Source organism: Atractosteus spatula, chromosome 11 (genome assembly GCF_055471065.1).
Source record: "Atractosteus spatula isolate fAtrSpa1 chromosome 11, fAtrSpa1.hap1, whole genome shotgun sequence".
Lineage (NCBI taxonomy): Eukaryota > Metazoa > Chordata > Actinopteri > Semionotiformes > Lepisosteidae > Atractosteus > Atractosteus spatula.
Window position 1 is genome coordinate 45,418,083 of NC_142716.1, and position 19,299 is coordinate 45,437,381.

A 19,299-nucleotide genomic window follows, 5' to 3' on the forward strand; every position below is an offset into this window, starting at 1 on the left:
GGGTATCTGTAGTATCTCATTTGTAGTAGCTATTTTATTTCAGGATAATATTCAGTTGTTTCTTTAAAGATGAACGTGGCTTGTTTGCTTGTTTTAGAGTCTCACGGCTGATTGTGTTAAGAAAGTGTCTCCTGCTCAATTATAGATGCATTTCTGCAGAATTTCAATGTGTTCCACCTGGCCAAGGACTGGTTCATTTTTTGAATAAATTCATTGAGTATGTGGAATACTGGGCTTTTGTGCAATGCTGAACTCTGCTGTGTGGATCGGCAGGTGAAAAAGAACCTGCTGAATGTGTCGTACCACATCGCCCAGTACACCAACATCATCTCCGACCTGCGCACCGAGATTCAGCGTCTCAAGAAGAAGATTGCAGAGCAGGCCAGCCGACAGGCCCCCGGAGAGCGGGCTGACATCCGCAACGTGCAGGGTGAGACACTGCTGCCCTCCCAGCAGCTGCAAAGGTGCTGTACCCACTCGGAAAGGCAGGAGGATCGGGGGTTAACAGCCTCTACTTTAGGTTTACCTCTGAGAGAAATTTCGTACAGAACACAGTGCTGAGTTGAGAAAGGATTTTGATTCGTGCGCTGGTTCAAAACTATAATTGTTGCTGTCATCAATGCCTTTAATTAAAAAATCAATGTAACAACAAACTCAAAGATGAGCTGCACAAAGTACAACCGTCATCGACGGACACGACGAACAGCCATCACATACATTCTTTGTATACCTGTATATCTGCATTGCACTGTACACAGGTACAATGACGATAAACTTGAAACTGATCACGTTTTATGTACAGTTCAACATCAGTAGAATGTTTCTTTACAATTCTGAATTTTTGGTGGCGTTTCTGATTGTAGTGGACGATGGCTGTGTGTATACTCGAACCATGAGCCGCACTCTTGTACATGCCCAGCCCAGAGCCCACACAAGGGCCACACCCTCTAGACCAGTAGGCCTGTCCCTTACCACAGGGAGGCTGAGCTCTCCTGAGCGTGCTGGGGTGTGACAGCACTGTAACACTCACAGAGACCAGGGACTGTGGCTGAGTGATCGGTGGTTTTGTTCTGTCCTGTCCTGTCCTGTGCTGTGTGTGAGGTTATTGATCGATTAATTGGCATGTGCCCCCAGCGGAGGTCCAGGCGCACTCTTCTCAGAGCCGGGTGGAGATGGAGCAGCTGAGGGAGCAGCTCATCGAGGCTTTTCGGCAGCAGATGGAGGTCCGCAAGAGCCTAATGGAGCTGGAGAACAACAACATGGAGATCCAGATTGACACCTCCAAACACCTGCTCACCATCGCAGAGTCAGTACCCTCCAGCCTGCAGTGCCAGGCTAGACAGATCTGGAGTCCTGGAATCAGGGGTAGTGGAATACTGGAGCATCCAATCCAATCCATTCTGAGACAGGTCTTCCAACAGCTAGTCCCTTCGTTTCCCGTCGATGAATTAAGCTGTTATAGTTACAAATTGTGTGAAAACCCTGCAGATAAATGGTTAGGAAGCCCAAGTATGATAATACTGTACCTCTGGCTAGAAGTGATTTCCACAGAAATGCAGGGTAATCTTTACAGAGGTTTCATGCAATCATGCAAAACCTTAAAAAAGCAGGCCCTCTGAAAGTGACTTAAACCTTGTGGTATTACCATTACCATTTTCAGTGATGTTCCCCAACCTCCATATTCTACTTGCAAACCTATCATTTTCTATAAAGATACCTGCTGAGATCTAGTGTTATCTAACAGAAATTTCATTGAAGCATTTCAGTGACAGCACAGATAGCTTTAATAGGTTACACACTAAGGTGCTGAGTGTGGTTAATCTATACCACTGGTCAAGATTCTGGTCTACCATTCATGATGAGAAGGAAACCTTGAGTTATTTTTCTATTCCATCTGATCCAGAACCAGGGTAGGACAATTTGTTATGCTGTGTTTTGTCATAAAAACCCAGCAGAGTGACTGAGTGCTCTTACAGTATTTAATGATGAGATCAGACTGCCAGTGGTCAGGAACTCCCCTGCAGTGGGATAGAGTGATCTTTCCCATCATTAGGACACCTGTTCGCTATTGGCTGACCCCTCTCCTCTCTCCGCGCCCCACAGCTGGGAGCAGGAGCGCTCCCGCCGGGCACGGAAGTGGCGCGCGGAACGACGCAAGGAGAGCTTCAACAAGGAGGACAGCGAGAAGGACTCGGACACCCCCGAGGAGCTGCCTGATGCCACGGAGACGCAGGAGGTTGCCATGGCGAGGGAGAACCTGGTCACACTGATGGCCGAGCAGAAGAAAATTCGGAAACAGAAGGTACGTCTCCATAGCTTCCCACTACCGCAGTGAAAATGATCGTTCTCTAGTCATGTCCGAATCATTTTACCAGGACCAGTGACAATAACCAGACAATCATTTTGGCTATTTATTTTTTCTTTGGACAATTGACACATCCAGTAATGAAAAGTTTCCATTTATGCAACTACTGTATGTATCACCCACAGTAGTTTGTAATGCAATTATTCTTTTGAATTGCACATTCTAATTGCTGTAGCAGTGTGTGGCGATTGTCCACCATTGCTGAGAGTAGAAACGGCCTTCTTCCTGCAGTCGGAATCTCACTGCATGCTGGGTGCCTCTCCCCCTGTGCTGTAGCTGGCGCTGGAGAAGCGGTTCCGGGAGCTGCGGGAGCGGGCCTGGCGGCTGGAGGAGCTGCTCCCGCGCCGGGTGAGCTGCGAGGAGCAGCGGGAGGTGCTGGGGCTGCTGTGCAAGGTGCACGAGCTGGAGATCGAGAACGCCGAGATGCAGTCCCACGCCCTGCTCAGGGACAACGTCATCCGGCAGAAGAACTACGTGGTGCAGCGGTTCGAGCTGCACCGCCACCTCTGCGACGAGATCATCCAGCAGCAGAGGCAGTTCATCAACGGTGAGAGGGCCTCCCGCCTCCAGGAAGGAACTGTCCTGTCCGTACAGGCACATGAACGCAGGTACCCCACGATCCCTGCGAAGACAAACCTCCATTCAGACCCTTAGAGCATAATAAACTTTCAAGTAGGTAGCTGTGCCAGCGTGTGCAGGCTGCAAAGGCACAAGTAAAAGTTTATTCCGCGCTGAAAAGAAAAGAGACTCAACGTTTTGGCTGTGGGGCCTGCGTCAGGTGTGACACCACAGCCGGAATACAGTAGGAAAGCAAAGGGGGCACATACAGAACCAGTAAGATAAAGGCCCTTCTAAAAAAGAAGGGTTTCAGTCTAGATGTGAAGAGCTCGGTGAAGATGACTCGGATATCCTTACAGATAGAGTTCAAGAGCTTTCTGCAAGAGAAGGCCCTGTCATCATGGGGGACAGACAGACAACCAGAATTAGACAAATGAAGGCTGTGAAGTGGGGAGTAGGAAGATAGTAACTCAGACAGGTAAAGTCAACGTGAAACTTGAAAGGATTCCAGGATAGGATAGCAGAGGGTGCATTTACACCCCGTTGTGAACACAGACATTAATATGCATCCTTGCATATAAATAGACCTTCAGAATCAAACAGCCTATTGAATGCAGTCCAGAGGCACACAGGTCCACACAGGTCCATTCTGACACACACTGTAAACTCGTTTTGTGAGACGTCCGGTACATTTCAGCACTCACTGAGACGGTGTTGCTTTGACTGTGTTCTAGATCACAGTCTGCTGGTGCCTCCCCACCTGCAGGAGCTGTATGAGATGTACACAAGGGAGCTGGACGAGAGAAAGCTGGACAGGGTCATGGCCCTGGACAAAGTAACCGTGCGCACTTTCAAGGTACCTCTGTTTCCAGCTCTGTGACAATCGCTGACCTGAGTTCTCTGGCATACTGCTGTTTGCTTCACAGGTCATTTTCACAGCGTTTCAGCAATGCATCACTGTTGTATTATTGTGGAGGGGGAAAGTGCAGTGAAGATTTACAACAATGATGCAGAATACCCTTTGCCTGAAAAACTTTGCCTGTTAGTAACATACTGTATCCAATACGCTGATTGACCTCTGTTGTCTTCTTATGAAATTACAAAGACAAAATGTAAAATATATTGTATACTTATATGTTAGAAGGTTCGTAGACTGCCAACATATGCTCTTACTTAGTCGACTGAGCAGCGCTTATTCATTAATCCTTCGGACTCCATCTTTGTTCAGAAATATGAATTCGGACAGTGCACACCCATTAAAACTAGGGCAGGATGTGATGATCACACCTCCAAACGTGTCATAGAAGAGTAAGTCCACTGATCAGCATGGCACACTGAGACTCATTTGCTGTGCCCCGTGATGAGCTTTTGACCTGGTCAGACCCCTCCTCTGCTGAAAGGAGTGCACACCTTTCACCCCTCCACGCCCGTTTCCGCAAAACTTATGTTACAGTTCTATCTTCTCACCTCCAGAGGGCACCTCAAACACTGGTTGCTGGCCAGACCACGCAGATTAAGCTTCAGCCAGTCATGGACCGACAGTAGGGCTCCACACCTCCTTTCCTCGGCTCTATATAAACTGAGCTCTCATTCCCTTCAGTACTTAGTCTTGTATACCTCTGGTTTCAGCTCTGGACCTTTACTGAACCTTTACTGAAGGCTTTTCCTGAACCTAGTATCCTGCTTCTTTCCTTACTTCTTACTCCTGTTGTGCTTCAGTCCTTGTTCATTTTCTAGTTCTTCTTTTCCCATTATTCTCTCCTGGTCTCTCCTTGTTTCCTTTTTCCCTGCTTTTTGTGTTTCATTTCTCCTTGGATTGCCTTCCTGGTTGCTGAGTTCAGCCTGTTCCTGGACTGCGTTGGGAGATGTTGTATGATTATCTTCATACCTGCACAGGGTCCATTCCTCTGCTCCCTTGAACTGTCTAGGCAGCCCTTTACACCCCCAGGCTAAAGCACCTCTGCTTTTTTAGGAGGGGTCCCTGCCCAAGATCCCCTTGGCCGGGAGAGGTCGCGACCCCCTACAGGATATTGACTCGGACCAGGAGAGCGTGCGCACGCTGGGCTCTGAAACAAGGCGCGGCCGAGCAAAGTCACGAAGGCACACCCTACCACCCATACCCATCCTCCCCGAGCCTGAGAGGTGAGGCCCGCCTTTTGGGACAGACCTCAGAGATAACGCTGGGCTGTCTGCTTTAGAAAGGAGAGGGGACACTTGTGGTTTAAAGCCAACCCCCTTGCCTATTTTTAATTGATTTATTTTAGGTTGCAAATCCAAAGCTGCTTCTATTGAAAACCGTAGGTTATTGTGTTGCCCACTGTTGATTCAAAATGTAAGGACTTTTCTAGAAAGGAGGAATTCACAACTGCAGAGCTGACTTACCATTTGAGTATCATGCTCTTCCAATAAGTACCATACAGATCTGAAAAAATCCCCCCAAAACGTTTTATGTATTCAGCTCTTTAAACAAAATACCACACAGAAAAGTACCTCGTTAGATTACAGAACGAATTCTGCACTGAAAGGAAGATTTGTGAACCGTGCATCTCAGTGGCCAGGACGGGGGCTGCTCTGACACTGCCTTGTCTTCTGCAGTGACAGCCTCTTGGTGTTCAAGAGCAGCCCTCACGCCCGGCAGATGAAACACTCCATGGTGATGATGCCACCTCCAATTCACATCAGCAGCCCTGGGACCCGCGAGGTGTGAGCCCGTCTGTGCTAGAATATCCAGTATTCGCCTGACTGCTCAAGCAGGGTTATAGAGAAACACACAGGCCAGTTGGTAATAGAGGTGTGGAAACTCTAGCTTGTTCTGTGTCGTAAAATGGGATAAGTAAGTTATACGTTGATAAATAAGTTTACAGTGTCTGTGTATTGCCTTTTTCAGCAAGTTTTCCTTCATCCTAGACTGTTCACTTTTAATTTTATAAACAGAGATTCCTGGACATTTGAAATGTGATACTTAGAACTATAGTTTTCTGCTGTTAAAGCAATAATTTTTAGAATATAAATAGAGAGTGGTCTTTATGTAGTAAGTCACTATGTCCTGTCTCCTAAACATTTCAGACTAGGCTGGGTCTTCATTACTGTTGAAATATTCTGTTTCACTTGTGTCTAATATCTTGTTGTCTCTCTTGGTTCCAGCCAGCTCCACAAGATGGGGTGTTGAGCTACAGCCTTCTGAGCCACAGTGTCAGCAGTCACCTGGATTCCTCTCCAGAGAGCAGTGAGAACGGGGCAGAAGTCCCTCTGTCCCGCAAAGGCGAGTCTCGACACAGGCATCACAAAGTGAATGTGCAAAGTCCTGCTGTATTAGAAACCGTACATGTGACACAAAAACGAGTACTTAAGGAGGTGAACACAGGTACAGCTGTACCTGTAAGCCTGTCCTGCTGAAATCTTCAGGCACTGATGCAAACACTAATGTGCTGACAATTGTGTTGAGATAGAAGTGGTCAAATGCAGTAGTTTAGTGGATGGTATTTTTAATATGAAAGGGTACTGTAGTTGCAATTGTGAACCCATTATTACCAATGCATGTCAATAAATTAATAACAGCAGTGCCAGATTTCCCATTAGGCACTGTAAGCACAGTGCCCAGGGCCTACAACATTTTTAGGGCCTACGAACGTGGGAAACACCATTGACTAACGAAAAACTAGCTGAAACGACATGCTTGCGATCGACTCTAGGTGCTCCAAATCAGTAATCATACGCTACTTAGCAGCTGTTCTAGAAACTAGAAGTATCAAAGTGATGGTCACTCCATCAATCACGTGGGTTAGCACTAGAATAGTTTAAAGTGCATCATGCCGATGGACGAAATTCAATTGGCGTTCACCCCTCTTTTTGCACATTTCGGAGTGAAAGTGCCGAGGGCCTACGAATCCCACTATCCGGCCCTGAATAACAGTTACAGTGAATTCAAGTGCAGGTTAAAAACAGAGAAATAAACCCGTTGTCTTCGTGGAGAAGTCACCCCTCTCTCTCTCGCAGAGCGCCAGCAGATCCTGAAAGGGGTGAAGAACATCGCCGTTAAAGCCGCCCGCCGCCGCTCCAAGGTCCTGGAAGGAGACGCGCTGCGGCTGCCGCCACCCTCACCCCTGGACCCCCCCAAACACAAGAGCAACCTGTCTCTGAGCGAGGGGCCCCCCCGTGGCCCAGCCCCCCGGCGGGACAGGAGGCCCAGCCCGCAGCTCCAGCACGCCACCTCCGAGGACAACCTGTCCAGCAGCACCGGAGAGGGACCAGGCCCGCGGGCCACCTGGACGCGGCCCCAGCACCGCCGGCCTGGCGAGAAGAAGCCCGCCCCCAGGGAGAGCGACTTCGAGGCCCGGCGCCGCAAGAGGAGGTCCAGGTCCTTCGAGGTCACGGGGCAAGCGGTGAGCCTTCCTCTCGGCCGAACTGAATTAACGCTCAGGCTCCATCTGGGACACCTTCTCTTACCAGAAAGATATAAGTGCTGCACATATAGAACAGAAAAACGGACACGGAAACGTTTTTTTCCTGCTGGCATTTAACTTCTTTGACCAAAAAGGGGTTCCGTTTCAGCATTCAAGTTTTGATAGAAAAAAAAATGTTTATACATCACTGGTAATTCAACACAACAGGACATCATTGGAAAGGGGTGAACCCCTCCTCCCCTCTTACTTACAAAGAACTGTCCAGTTAACATTTTTAGTCAAAACTCTGAAGATCATTTTTATTGTGGTTGGTTTTTGGTACATTTCTGATCTTGATATAGATCCATTCCAAGTGCAATTCATAGTAACTGTGGCTCTCCCCTCCCTCAACAATGCCTGGCTTCTGTGTTCCTGGCAGATCCTGTTTCTCTCTCGGTTAAGTAATTTGGGCATCACGGGTGTTGCAGTGGTGAAATCCTAGTTTTACTGAATGGTGACTGGAAATAGCTGAGAAGACCTGAAATGTGAAAACAGTAAAGCAGCAGGGTTGCCTACAGTATTTCTGCACAAGATCACCTGGCATTGCCCACCATGATTCTCTGTCGCTCTCTCGCTGTCTCAGCTCCCTCAGTCTAAGAGCACAGCCCAGCGCTTTCGGCCACTGGACAGCACCTCAGACCCCCACCTCCATATCAACGGCCAGCAGCCTGCCCCTGTGCCACGGGCCCAGGCAAGGGGCGTCCTTCCCTTGTCCAAAGTGAGGCTTCCCCACCAGCCAGGTGGGCTCATGTACTGACAACCTGATTCCTAGCTGAATAACCACGTTTTTCCTGACGTTTTCAATGTTTTGACTTGATTAGTTTATCCATCCTCAAAAGGCAAGTTTTATTCAGGTATTTCTTAAGTGGAAACATATAGTCTAAGTATTGCAGTGTGTATATACTGTATATTTGATTTTATGGTATCAGTGTTATATGCTTTATTGTTTTTGTCTTACACAGTGGATCTTACTCTATTACAAAGAGGTGAATCAGCTTCACTGAAAATGTTTTTCTATTCTGTGGCTTGTAAGCGCTCCATCATCCACATGGTTGTCAAGTGTACTGGGACTAGAATATGTAGTCTCCATTTGTTCTGCTAAATTGCAAATAAGAAACAAAGAGCAAGACCTCATAGTAAATTGGCCCATTGTTGTGTCTTTTTTTCCCCAGGGCCAAACACAGCTGCCTCTGACTCCTCTTCCTCCAGCTTCCCCCTCAACCACCCTGGGAATCTCAAGCGAGGAGCTCAACACAGGCAGCCTCAGCATCTGCTCAACATTAGCATGACCGGGGGACAGCGCACACGGAAACACTAAAACTCAGCAAGACCTGTCAATGAGGCTGTCAGCCACACGGACTTGGCCAGACCTTCCAGATGCACCCCCTTGGACATTTTCATAGATGAGATATGAAAACAGTAGCAACCTGGTCTCTCTCTGGTTCTGGTCTTTGAAACAGGTTACAAAAGGCACTTCTCCAAATGAAAAAGAAAAAAAGAACCATCTTGTCATACCACTTCAAGGCAGAGGTCTTGTGCCTTCTCCTTTTCAGTATTTGCCTGGCCAGCATCTCAGAAACATCACTCACGAGTCAGAGAGAGGTGTGTTTCTCCAAGCTGCAGTGGTATATCAATTTGTTGATGAAGGTCTTGTCTTATGGGAGTATTCCATTAGTTTGTGCAGCACATTTCACACATTTTCACTCACATGTGACACTTTTCTCACTCACATGTGACTTTTTAATCAGAGACTTTTTGTAAATGGTGTTGCTGTTTCAACACAGCAATTAAGTGGAGTTATAAAACTGAAATGGCTCAGATTGTAAGCGTGTATGTGTTTATCGAAACCAAATGCAAAACAATTACTGTACGTTCACTCCCTTTGTAACCATTCAATAGATTTGTTCATTAAATAAAACAGCAGACAACAGCCCACTGCAGTAAGAACATTTTCACAATTATCTGGTTTGCAGTGACAAAGATGCTGAAAACATTAAACTGTTCTGCAGATTTTAGAAAATCAAAGATGTAGAAACTACTTCTAGTACTATTGAGAATAATCTTTTGATTGCACTTTGTTATGGTAGCAAACCCATTGATTTCTCTTTCAAGTCCGATGATTATGAGTGTTATACAGAGACAGATATATCCAAGACAAAAGGTTTTTGCGCGTTCTACATTTGCTGGTCATTGTGCTGCTAAATTTAGAGCCCAATTTTTAAATAACCACAAAATTAAGGGGCAATATGAAATTTGTCAAAAATATAAACTGATTTTAAATCTCATCCTAAGCAGACAACTGTGTACACTTCTGACTTTTAACTTTTGCCTTTTTTAATGTTTTGAAGTCACAATTTTTGTCTGGTTTTGTAATTAGAAAACGAGTGCTTTTTTTCAATTCTTTCTTTTGTAAATTTTGTAAAAAATAAATAAAAAATCAAATAAAACTTGTAGAAAAGCCTTCCCGAATTCAAGAATCTGATCAAAGCCTTTCTGCCTACCTTTCAAAACACAGCACGCATAGTTCTGTCTTTGTAATACTGCTCATTGTAACGAACATTGAGTCAATGTGAAAGTCAAAAAATATCACGTCATTATATTGAAACTGTACAGGAAATGCAAATGTGTGAGAGCTTTATCTCAAAAGCATATTTTTATAGAGCTGCATTTAATTTAATTCCAAATTATCCCTTGAAAAAGACTCAAGGATTAACAAGAGGAACATTTAGAACTGAGATGGGCTCTGTGGACAACCACCGTTTGTCGCTGTAAAACCCTTATTTGGACCAGAAAATTCCATTTTCAGAGTTGTTAACAATGGGACGTGTTACCTGCTCATAATATGAACTATGCAGAATGGTCTGGGCACACTTCATAAATTGGTTTAAGAGCAAAAACAACTTTTTGTAGCTTGAACTTGCACAAGTGTCCTATGTAAGTGTGAGGCTTAACAATTTCATATTCTGCTCCAGACCCCTTAGGCAACCATATTCGAATAGATAAAGAGGATGCAATTAAAGCCTGTTTTTTCCAACTTGGCAATTACTTTGTACATTATTTATCATTTGAACACCTCATTAAACTCTGTAACAGTGATTTTTTTCTCCTTATTAAAATAAAGAAAATGTTTTTTAAATCATTTCAATGCAGAGTCATTTGTGATTCTAGAAAACACTGCCGTTCTAGTTGCTTTCAGTCATAATTCTGAAAGAGACAAGTGAAAGGTTTATTCCCTGCTGAAAAGAGAAGAAAGAAAACACAACGTTTCGGCTGTGGAGCCGTCTTCGGGTGTGAGAAAGACAGGGAAGACAGCAGAGATTAAACAGCACAGGAGAACAAAAGCTGGGAGAGGGGAGGAGGCGGGAGCAGGGCAGAGGCAGAGAGGCCACTCAGGCGGTGCGAAGTGGAGAGAGGTGAAGGGAGGGGTGAAGTCAAAAACCTGCAAGAGTAGAGAAGATTTCACGAAAACAAATCTGTCGTTGAGAGAAGGGGGAAGGCGTGAACCCGGTTTCAGGATAATTTTTGTTTCAGATGTCTTTCTGCTATGGGAGTTAAGAAACCCTTCTTTGAGAACGCAGACGGAGAGATCAGTGTGATCACACCAGCGCCAGTCTTCCCAGAAGTCAATTAACCTTCCAGTATGTCTTTGGACTGTGGGAAGAAACCAGAGCACCCGAAGGAAACCTACACCAACAGTGCCGCTCATAATGCTACTAAAATAATAATATTATCACTAATATTATGATCTGATCATAGCTAAGTGAAGTTATCTAAAATGATTGGAGAGGTCAACAGCTGTATAAAGCTTCTAAGTACGTAAACTAGCAAGAAGGCCTACAGAGTAAATAAGCCAATACTGGAATACCTATAATACTGGGACCTTTAAAAGATTTTATTATTGTTTTATTTTTGATTAAGGCTGTACAGTATGTATAATTTTTTTTCTATAACATTAAGGCCTATTAAGGAAACAACATTCAGGAGTGTCACAACACAATTGGATAATACTGTACTAGGTTTTTTATCCTTTAATCTGTACACATATCAAATCAGAGCAGCAGGAGCAACGGGGAGGGCTCTGGTTGTTGTTCGGAGTCAGGTGAGACACTGCTGTTGTACTTTTTAGCAAGGTGCTTCACCCACATTGCTGCCGTAAAAAAAAACAGCTGTACACATGGATGAAAATGTAGGTTACTTTGGATAAGAGCGTCAGTCAAATAAATTAAAAGTAGAAAAGGATTACACCTCTGTATGGTGGTTCTTAAGAAATGCTTTAACCTTGCTTGAAAGCAATAACAAAACATCTTCTTCTTAACCATGACATGTTTTTGTTTGCTGTGTTTTATACAACTTAAGCAAAAAAAAAAAGTTTAATCACTGAGTTTTGCAAATACTGTAGAAGAGAGGTTTAACATCAGTGCTCCGGTGACACCTGGAGTTGCTCAGACTGGTTAGAGTAGGGGTTTTAAACTCGTTTCTTCTATTATTTGTTATAACTGAGCTCTCTGTTACAAAATGGGTCTACTTTAATTACATAAATGCCATATAGGTATGCCATAATGCCATTATACTTTTAATAAGGCAAATCTTTCACCAAACTGTAAAAATCATAGGAAAAAATCCTTTCTGATCATTGTGATTAACTAAGACGTCTAATTGTTTAATTAACAAACGCAGCTTGACAGAAAACCCTATGACACTAGGCCCTCCAGTACATAAGCTGGACAAGACATGGTTTAGGGTGTCCATAGAAACACAGTGACACGTCCGTTAACCAAACCTGGTCTGGCAATATGTGTAAAAACGACTTTCTCTAATGGTGGCCCCGTTCTGGCAGCCGTAAAGATGCTAATATTTTATCATGTATCGTGGCGTCACCTATAACAATTGTTGATTTCCACTTGATTTGCGAATCCTTGTTTACTGAAATAGACTTCTTCACAAGACCTTTTCAAAGGGGGTTGAGAAACCTGCTGCAGAAATACCTCCCTTAGTTCCCAGCAGCCCCTTCCTAGTAAAGCTATTGGCTGACAGCAGCCTGTACCGACCAATCAGGTTCTCCAGAAGAGTTTGGTGACCAGCGGTTGGCCGGAGCGAGGCTCTCTGACGATGGCAGAGGCGGAAGTAAAGTGCAGCCTGGAGAGGGTTGGGTTGAGTCTAATTTGTTTACATTAAAATAACCAAAATGTCATACATCGCCGCTTTTTCCCCACTATTGACTAAACCAATTTTTATAGACAGAACACAATTCAGTTTCTCTGTTTGAAGTAGTGTGCATCGAGTTCATATTCCTGTTCACTCCTTGTAGCTAGCAAATTGTCTTGCTGTGATAATATATATTACAAATATTTGCCTTGTTTTGTTGGTATACCAGTTTGACGGGAATTTGCGCTATTTTTTTTAACTTGCGTGTTTGAACATATCGTTGTCCCGAACCGCTGGTTTCGGATGCAAACTTTACTTTTCAGCTTCCTTCCGACGCAATCGGACCTATTTTGAAGGGTTTCCCAACAGAGGATATTCGAACTCATCTTACATTTTTAATGTTGCAATTTCCTCGGAATCTTACTTTGTTTTTGAAAGAGGAGGATCGGATATTTTTTTAGTTTGAGGACTGAGTTGGGCCCATCCTTTCGTTGTTTGCTGGTTAATCAAGGATAACTAGACCGTAAGTTTATCTTTCTGATTTTTACACTCGGGTTTGATACCATTGTTATCTGAGAGATAAACAGTATGCTGTCAGTGTATATACTGTACTAGTACAACATTTTGTTTCCTTTGCGACCAATACTCTGCCCTTAGCTTGTCTTAACAATTCATTTCTTTCTTTGCGCACTTCGTGAAACACATTTTTTTTGTCCCGGTGCTGTTTTGTGTACAATGGCGCTGCGTTTACTTAACACACTAGCAAACCATAAATGGCAAATTTGAGATAGAAGTTACAGCTGTCTTGCTAGGGTGACCTTTGAGCCTCGCTGTGTCCCACGTGCACTTTAGGCGTATAATTTATGAGGACGGTTTTTGTTTTCTGATCAGTTCAGTTCACTTTATTGTCATTCTGCACTTATACAGATGTACAAGAGAGAAGAGAATGTAGTTTCCCCTGGGTCGAGGTGCACAATACACTAGAATCCAGCTCATATTGTTACTTCTTGTCGTTTCTAGTACTACAGTTTCTAGCACTACAGCTACGGTGGTTCTGAGCCCCGTTTTAATAACAGGCGATGGCGGGTTTAAAACCACGAATGGTAGGTTTTGTATTCAATGACATTTTTACAGTACGGATTTTTATATTCGTACCTTTGGGTTTTTTGCTGCGAGGTATTGAAAGCTACACCCGTGCCACAGTGTTGAAGTTCAGGCAATGGAGATATAACATGCAGCGGCTCAAGTGTGTGTGTAATTCTTTTTCCTCTTCACTCTTTCCCCCTTTTTTTCTTCTTCTTGCAGCTGGGCCGAGTGTGAGCGCGACTCCTTGCCCGTTTGGCCAGTGAGAGAATGCGAGAGAAATGTTGCCCGTAAAAGGGAGAGATGCCCGCGTCTGGCAGCAGACGAAGAGCCTGCTCCACAAGAACGTGCTGATCAAGTGGCGGACCAAACAGCAGAGCCTGCAGGTGCTGTGCAAGTGATTCTGATCCGCGGTCGGTTTCAGTCCCTGACGTGCGCTCCACTGATCTTGGCTTACCAACCCGCTCTTCCTCTGTGTTGTGTGACAAGGTGACAGGCCCTTGTGTGGCTGTTTCCCAGAGTTCCGAGACGCCATCCCAAAAGAAACTGGGAGCTCAGTCACATTGGGTGCCTTTAGGTCTACCCTAAAAAGCTGCCTTCCCAGAATTATAAGATGCTATTTTGTGACTGTTCCTATCTTCTGTGTCTATGTTTTCTATGAGAGATTTGTGTTAAGTACTTTTTATCCATCTTAAAGTACTTTGACATGACTCATTTTAAAGGTGAGTTGTAAATTAAAGTTCACTGTTATTTAATTTCTGGTGTAAACCCTCTGTGAACCAGGAGTATTTCAGATCACTGAGCTGCCATGCTTTTGTAAGAGACTTGTCTCAATACTCCTTTTGCCATTTCCTGTGTTGTTACCCATCTGCCACATAAAACAAATGCCTTTACTTAACCATGAATTTTTTTTATTCTATTGATGTTATTTTTAGTTTCTGTGTCTAACTTCTGTCTGGGCGTGAATTTTAGTGGCTGAATCACACTTGTTTGAAAGGATCTTGTTGGTAGTTTCGCTTGTGGTTTTTCTGAACTGAAAAGGGGCATACAGACTTGTATCTAATGAAATATTAGAAGCTGACCAATCGAATTTCATATTTTCTCATAAAATAGTGTTTTCTATTTTTCTATTATATTGAGCTGACTTTCATCCAAATCTAAGATGCACTGTGATGTTTACAAAATCTTTGAAAGGCTGCTCCAGCTCCAAATATAGGCTTAGGTAACTAAGATTATGGAAGACAGTTTAGAGAGTTTTTATTATTTTTATAGCTCTTTATATACTGTAGCTCTTGTGCATTGTAATAGGTTTCACAATTTTTCTTTCCCAGGGTGTAGTGTTTTATAACTCAGTACAGGTTAAAGAACTAGATGTTCAAATAAGTCTGATTAACGCCTCCTGCCTCAATTGCTATCATTTACTGCTGTCTGATATATTCTGTCTGTATTTAAATAAAGGCTGCATCAAAGACTTGGGGACTGCTTCTGAAATAAAGGCTCTTCAGATACTATTTTGTCAATTGTTGTTGAACATGTATTCTAAAGTTTTTTTTTTAAAGAGGACTGTGTGCCATTCACAGCATATCCAGATCTTGCTGGAAAGTTGTTGTGCATGTTTGTTAGACAAACACTTAAGCAAGGTATAAACGTTGCTTCAGTGTAACTGGAACAGTGGACTTTGGTTGCGCCTCAGACATATTGATGAGGCCATGTTATAAAAACCTAAGTGTTTTGGATTGTGCATATGTTTCTGGAACAAGCATGCTACTTGGGAATGTTTTATAGAACCTAGTCATTATGTGTCACAAATCAGTAGTGTTGTGTTAATATTATTGTATTGGTCATAACAACTTTATAAACAATGTTTTGAAGGCATATCCTTCCTGGTACACAAGCATTGCTTTGCATTTCTGTACGGAGTTGGATTTTGTTTTACAATGCTGCCTCTGTGTTTTTTGTGGGTGCTATTTTAGTGTTCGTCATTTTCGAAAGATCGTCTCTTTCTCCTCTTGCAGGAGCTGATCCTGCCACTGCTGCTCCTGGGTTTGTTGATTCTGATCAGCACGCTAAACCCTCACATCACGTATGAGGGCATTGGCACTACGGAGCTGAAGCATGATGCCTACCTGCAGGAGAAGACTGTGGGGTACACGCCCATCACCAACTACACCATTCAGATTATGGAGGAGGTAGAAAGCAACCTCCGCATGGGTGAGCGACTGGCCTTGACTGGCTGTTGTGGGTAATGTCTTGTTGTTTGGAACTATATGGGTGAAATTGTATCCCTGGAATTGTGGCTTCTCCTGGTCTGTGTTTTCTTATGGAGTTTTTCAGCATTGCTTAAAAACATTTGAAAGAGCTGTGCATGGAATGAACAGTCTGAGTAGTGGTGCTGTATGTGTTTCTTTGCAGGTATGGAGATGTTTGACACTGAGGCTGCTCTGGAGAATGCCAGCCGGTATGATCCCTACAACTACGTGGGTGTGGTCTTTGTGGATGAAATGTCCTATCAGCTACGCTTCCCCTATAACCAGCTGCCTCTGCCCAGTGACTACACAGACTCCATTGGTAGGTCTCCCAGTGGGTACAGAGGTGCCGCCCAGATATAATGTGAACTCTGAAATCTGCTCTGAAAAGTTTGCTTTCTTTTGTGGAATCATTTGTATGTACTCATTCCCCATTGCATAGTGGCTGCCTTTCACAAGTCAGTGATTGACATGGGTAAGGACCTGAACTGGAATTGTACTAACTTCACATGATGCCGTAAAACTGAGCGAGTAAATGAGGACACTGGTAAAGAAGTATTTCCAAAAAGGAATTTAAGAGACTGCAACCCCAAAATGGGTCTCTAAAAGTATTGCTCTCCTTCTAGTCTGTGTTGAAAACCGAGTGACTGACTTGACTGAACTCATGTCTGTGCAGTAGTAAGGGAGTATTTTATTTTGTCCGGCTTGTATTGTTTATTCTCTTTTTCAAACTAAGAAATTTACCTTATGGCAGTACAGTGGTGCAGTGGTTAGTATTGCTCCATCACAGTGTAGGGCAGCAATATTGAAGTGCTGCGGTTAATTCTGGACCTGGGGTGCTGTCTGGGTGGTGTTTGTACTGTATATTCTCCCTATGTTCATGTGGGTTTCCACCAGGTTATCCGGTTTTCTCCCGCAGTCCAAAAACATACGGGTAGACTTCTGGGAAAACTGACTCTGTTGGGAGAGTGTGTGCATGCCTGTGTCTGTGTGTGCTCTGCGACAGACTGGCTTCTTGTCCAGGGTGTTCTCTGCCTTGCACCCGTTGCTTCCTAGATGGTCTCCAGTTCCCCCGCGACTCGGACTGGTAGAAGCAGTTAGAAAATGGATGGCTGAATATATACCTGGTCATTCAAGCCAGCTATGGCGAATGCAAAGATCCTTTTTCAGTCTGTGCAGGTGTGACGTAAAATCTGGCTGTAGGTGTGGGATTTTAGAGTGCATTTTGGAAGATCCATCTATTGAATTTCTTACTTGACCTTATAAAGTTCAAAAGTGCAGAAGGTAAAAGCAGGGCTTTATGTGTACTAAACTGTCACTTTTTCCATGGTCCTGCAATTGGCTGGTGTCCAAGAAGTAGAGCCGTTGTGTACTCTTAGCCCAGTATTGGGTCCCATGTTTGTGGGAAAAGCTTCAGTCTGCTGCAGCCTTTGCCAAGATAAGCAGCTTCTTCAAAGTGCATGGACGGACATATGGGTCTACCTTAATCATCAGATTTCTGCGCCCCAAAACTATAAAAACAGAAGGCAGTTTACAGATGAGCAGAGGCCTCTTGGTAGTTAGTAGCTAATTAAGGCTCTAATCCAGGCTTTTTTTTACAGAAGCCATGATTCTAGCTTTGACAACATAGCTGGGTGGCTTGTCCACACTCCCACAGCACTCTGCCTAAAAATGTGCCTCATGTTCTCAGTTTTTAATGCACTTCCACATGTATTCCACTTGTGTCCTCTAGTTTGTATTTCATTGTTGACTCTGAAAAAGTCCACTGGATTGAATATGTCAATGCCAATGTCATTGAAGTCTTCTCACAGTCGTCTTTGTTTAAGACCAAAAAAGGTTCAGCTGTTTTAGCCTGTCAGTGCAGGGTATTCCTTTAAGATCAGGAATTTATTTATTTTTAACTGATCTCAGGGCAGAAAAACCATTTCATGGTGACCACAATAATACAGAAGTGGAAGCGATCAGGATAAAAGTTAGCATTACATGATGACATTGAATGTGAAATGTTTTGCAGCAGCCCGGTGTAGCTCTTCCTGGGATGTGGTGAAGGGTGAAGTGAGGGTTTAGGGTTCCCTAGGGAACAGAACTGCAGCTGAAGAAGTGTTTATCTTTTGCAGCCAGCTGTTTCCCCAGCCTCACGTCATGCAGGGCCGCTAACTACTGGTACTCAGGGTTTGTTGATCTCCAGACTTTCATCAACACAGCCATCATACGGGTGAGGAGTGGTCTGACACTCATGGACTTATCATTGATATTTTCCTTTACATGTATGGTATCATGAAAAGTAAAGTTGAAGAATATAGACTTAAAATAGCATTTCAAAGGAACAGATAAAGGTTCATTCCATGCTGAAAGATAAAGGAGAGAAACAATGATTCAGCTGTGGAGCCTTCTTCACCTGATGAGCCTTCACCTTCACCATTTGGCTCCTTTGCAGCCAAAGCATGTTGACACAGCTACCTACTCAAAGAGCATTTCAAAGAACATTTTAAAGATGTACTGCATTTGCAGTGGTTCTTGTAAAACACACAATGTCCTCTGCATTCACAATATGCAGACCTACAGTATATAAAGGTGTTTTCTGAAATCATCCTTCAGAAAGGCCAGTGAAATTATGACAAAGTGCATGATGAAGCATGCAGCTTCTTGAAATGGTCGGAAACAAAAGCAGAATCCATTAAGATGTACATAGTAAAATCATGGTGGGGTCTGCAAATCTGCCATATGGGTTTGCGGCGGTAGACATTTCTTAGGGCTGTGTAGGTCTGTGAAGAGTGGTGATGCTACAGCAGTGTGTCTTGGTTACCCTGTTCCGTCACCGCGCCTCTGTCGGCAGGCTAAGACTCAGCACTCGGTACAGGAGGAGATGAGCAGCCTGCGAGTCGTGATGATGGGCCAGCCCGGGTCTGTAGAGGTGCAGAAGTTCCCTCATGCCCTCATCTCCATTTACCTGGTGCTGGCCTTCACGCCCTTCGTCTCCTTCCTCATCGTCAACATGGCCGCGGAGAAGGAGCACCGGCTGAAAGACACCATGGCCATGATGGGGCTCCGAGACAGTGCTTTCTGGTGAGTCTTCACTCCAGAACGTTCAATCAGTCTTGAAATACAGCAAGAATTGTTGTATAGATAATTAGTAACTTTAGATTTTTTTACTGCTTTTAAATTTATTTGATTCTGGATATGTTATGCTACTATTTTTTTTAAATACCTTCCAACCTGCTCCCGTTTTAGGGCTTCTAGACTTTCAAGGATAATTTTGTCCCTGATGAGACGTTGTTTATTCATGGTTTCATCCTGTATGAGAAGAAAACTGTAGTGTCTACAGGCATGTGAAGAAAAGTTTGTAGCATATACTTTGTTATATGCATTTGGGTCTGCAGATATCACATTCTAATGCTCCCTAAAACATTTATTTGATGCTATTTGATTTCATGACTGAGTAAAATCACTATTGGTTTGA

General features: G+C 43.9%; 2 protein-coding genes across 3 annotated transcripts in view; both read left to right on the forward strand.

Annotated features, from left to right (window-relative positions):
- kif19 (kinesin family member 19) overlaps positions 1–10,508 on the forward strand; it is a 41,711-nt gene extending 31,203 nt beyond the window's left edge. The window contains exons 10-20 of the mRNA XM_088927341.1: positions 274–430; positions 1,135–1,306; positions 2,104–2,302; positions 2,642–2,912; positions 3,658–3,779; positions 4,896–5,065; positions 5,519–5,624; positions 6,068–6,185; positions 6,920–7,305; positions 7,949–8,105; positions 8,538–10,508. Coding sequence (XP_088783467.1) covers positions 274–430; positions 1,135–1,306; positions 2,104–2,302; positions 2,642–2,912; positions 3,658–3,779; positions 4,896–5,065; positions 5,519–5,624; positions 6,068–6,185; positions 6,920–7,305; positions 7,949–8,105; positions 8,538–8,683 — 2,004 coding nt within the window. The 3' untranslated portion in view covers positions 8,684–10,508. The remainder of the gene's footprint in view (positions 1–273; positions 431–1,134; positions 1,307–2,103; positions 2,303–2,641; positions 2,913–3,657; positions 3,780–4,895; positions 5,066–5,518; positions 5,625–6,067; positions 6,186–6,919; positions 7,306–7,948; positions 8,106–8,537) is intronic.
- Positions 10,509–12,470: 1,962 nt separating this feature from the next.
- Positions 12,471–19,299, forward strand: part of abca5 (ATP binding cassette subfamily A member 5) — a 28,190-nt gene continuing 21,361 nt past the window's right edge. The window contains exons 1-6 of one of the 2 annotated variants that reach the window (XM_088927536.1): positions 12,471–13,033; positions 13,816–13,979; positions 15,609–15,804; positions 16,006–16,161; positions 17,957–18,054; positions 18,676–18,905. In XM_088927536.1, the coding sequence (XP_088783662.1) occupies positions 13,875–13,979; positions 15,609–15,804; positions 16,006–16,161; positions 17,957–18,054; positions 18,676–18,905 (785 nt within the window). In that variant the 5' untranslated portion in view covers positions 12,471–13,033; positions 13,816–13,874. The remainder of the gene's footprint in view (positions 13,034–13,815; positions 13,980–15,608; positions 15,805–16,005; positions 16,162–17,956; positions 18,055–18,675; positions 18,906–19,299) is intronic. The other variant, XM_088927537.1, reaches the window with a different exon arrangement.